Raw genomic sequence first — 3253 nt, forward strand, 5'->3', positions numbered from 1 at the left:
CAGTGAAAAAGGAACCGTGCAAGTCCATAGTAAGCCCACCTATCTGACCCACAAAACCCTATCCCATGTGGGTTTTGGTGATTATTAACCACTCAGTATCAGAGACTTCCGCGAAGTCACATTAGAACATATTATCATTTATCTATTTCTACATAATGGATGCCCAGAAGTACCTTTTCTGAGCAACTCCAATCTCTAAGTTCCAATTTTACGACCTTTGTGATTTCAAAGTTGCAGTCTACTAAGAGCCGGAGAAACCTTGTATTGTTTAAAAAAAGCTGACAATTTGTACATACCATAAAAAACAGGTGTGCTAATTTTCAAGACTAAAAATAGGGAATCCATTCATCCCGGAATGCCTTAAAATGGGCACGAAATTATTGGGTGAAAGCCTAAAAACTAATCAAATAAGAGAGTTTTCTAAATGTTTTATTCAGACAAATTCTACCAATTAAAAAAAATGAGATGGGTGGAGAGCTGCGCTCTTCATCAAGATTTAAGACTAGCAAGCATCTTGCGGAATTTTGCGAAGGAGTAGACAACAGATCGGGAAAGACCTGCTGAGAACAGACCCAGCGCGGTTTGCCAGTAGCTGGATCGACGGACAATGGAAGCAGATGCATGCTGGAGTCGCATTCGCCTCTCCTTAGTGGTCATTTCAGTCAATCGATGACGCGCTGATGCGCTGTCTTCGCATACAGCCAACTGACAGAGTGCTGAAGGTAGGCATTCAAGAAGCTGCCTGACAATCTGGCCCTCCCGTTGTGGGAAGATGCGGATGTCCGTCTTTAAGTCGCTTGGCAATTCAACGGTGAACAGGGATTGGAAAGGACTGGTGGTGAAGAGCGGTAGATAGAGCTCACGGAAACCGCGTCGACGAGGTTCACCTGTGATTAAACACTCAATCTTTCTCTTATCTTCACCAAAGTAGAGACGCCAATCACCACGATATGAGATAGACGCAAGGGAGTGGTATAAGAAATCCTCGTTCAAGAGAGGTAGATCAAGTTGAAGTAGAGAAAATGCTAAGGCCGATCGGAGATTTGAGAGGAGAGAGGACCTCAGTTTTGGTGGAGGTTCGCATTGAGGTACAAAAACGACTGGTTTATGAAGGCGGCCCGCGATATACAGATCACACCAGGTGTTGAGGTCAGACACGAGCGGCTCATAACCAACGACCCCATATTTTATAACTTGAGGAGGAAATTCATCAGTACAATCACGCCAGTTTACAAGAGGATTGTAGTAAACAGCAGGATGAGGCCATTTGTTGACAGCACATTTAAGAAGGGCACCATCGCAAATTGAAGCCAGACCGCTGTAGTGATTGGGGTTAAGTTTCAAATTAGCAGTGTGCCACTTTAAGGGATCATCTACGACAAGGATGAAATCTAATTGAGACTTTGCAGCAGTGCGACCATGCTGGGGCACAGCAACGGAGCCATAACCAAAGGCTGACACCAGACCGCAATTCTTGGGGAAAAGCCCATGGACAATGCTTTGCAGAAGTTTCGCAGTCATTAATCTTGTTTATAAGGAGGAAAAGATACTGTTGTTATAGATGCGATTCGACCTGCCTCAAGGTCTTCCAGAAGACGCCGGCCCTGTCTCACTAGAGTTTCGATTCGTACGAAGTGGGTCTTTTTAAGAACCACAGCGTTTTTGCGAAACTCGTCTCTTACTACCTGTCGAATTTGAGATTTTGACGATTCCTCAATTTTGGTTTTACTGCCGGGACGAAGAGCTGTCATATAATCCTTATAGAGCTTCAGAACCTGTCTTTGAAGTTGACTATATGGGCGAGACATGACTGAAGACGGAGACAAGGACGGTTGATTAGTACCTACCAGCAAATCTGACAGGTAAAAAAAATACGCGCTGCAAGGGATGGCGATGTTTTAGAGTTAAAATAAATATCTTAAGGTAGATAACAACGTATATGTTAGACCACTTAAAGACAGATAAATATAGCTAAAAGATATCCAAGAACTTTACATAAATGTACTTCACGTTACTTAAACGTAAAATTTTCACCTTATATTGCGCTAATAATCAAATGAACTAGCCCGAAAATATGTGACGGATATATTCATTAAAATGAAATAAATCCAAGCACAACCAAGAGGGTTCTGCTACGTTCACAAAAAAAAGTCCCTAGCATCACAATTTCACAATAAAATGCACATGACAAAACATTCCAGCTTTATAAAAACAAATTGCATGTGGACGTGTAGAACTATCGTAAGACACTACCCTCGCATAAGTAAGAGGATTGAATCCACAAACCCAAGGGGTGGATATTGCTGGGAGAGCTAAGAACGATGCAAATACACAATAAAAAGGGCTCGACGACTGCCAATACCTACACTCTGAATCGCGCACATATTGAAGCTAATTCGAAGAAGACTCAACGAGACTTTTGGTCTGGCCAGCAAAAAGTGGATTTCAAAAAGTCTAGGTAAAATAAATCTTGCTTCTCTATTTAACGTAAACTTAGGGTTTTCCAGAATGATATAGCATTGTCAACAAATCACTAAAGCTTTCGTAATATCCCACCTACAAGCCATTGGCAACAATTTTGTAGGATGATCAATCTCTAGACAATTAAAATTTACTGCTGAACCCCATACCGGTAGTGATTTATTGCATCCGACTTTACAAAACATGCACGATATCAAACTGATTAAAGGAAGGCAGCGAACCTTTTGTAATGCATATTATTACGTTATCTGGTTTCATGTTCAGGATACACCCAGTTTTCGAGTTATATTTGGTTTATTAACTTTTAAATGTGCTTGCTCGCTGATGTATGGGACGTACAGCAGCTGCCTTTTCGTCTTCTTGTTATGGTCGAGCGCTTTACAAGAGATTTTACTCGTTACCCACTAACTTCTACCAAGTCCACTTCATGGCACATTAACTTCGACGAACATGGCTCCCAGCCCATTTAACCTCCCGCGCAAATTCGGGTCTCCCAATTTCTGCACAGACTGTACCACACTGTCTGAAACATCAACAAAGCGGTGATGAATGAAAAGATGAACACACTTGAGACCACGTCTCTGTGACATGTCATACCCGAAACACCCCACCAACAGCAAACACAGACCACTGCAAAATCAAACCTAATCACTCGGCATTACACTCGGTAAAAAAGAGGAGCACTTCTGGGGAGATGAAACCCACTCAGTAAAATGAGGAATGGTGGGTAAAATTATGACTATATTGGGATACTGTACAAAAACGCAAACCC

The 3253-nt window shown here is 42.0% G+C and overlaps 1 protein-coding gene across 1 annotated transcript; it reads right to left on the reverse strand. All coding sequences in view use genetic code 11, as the record gives it.

The window, feature by feature from the left end:
* Positions 1-489: 489 nt before the first annotated feature.
* On the reverse strand, positions 490-1521 carry EGR_06096 (MMP37-like protein; the record flags this gene model as incomplete). The annotated part of the gene is made up of 1 exon (XM_024495345.1): positions 490-1521. One exon carries the CDS (start codon positions 1519-1521, stop codon positions 490-492), a length of 1032 nt encoding a protein of 343 aa, XP_024350300.1.
* Positions 1522-3253: the final 1732 nt, after the last annotated feature.

The sequence above is a fragment of the Echinococcus granulosus genome (genome assembly GCF_000524195.1).
Source record: "Echinococcus granulosus chromosome Unknown EG_S00050, whole genome shotgun sequence".
NCBI lineage: Eukaryota > Metazoa > Platyhelminthes > Cestoda > Cyclophyllidea > Taeniidae > Echinococcus > Echinococcus granulosus.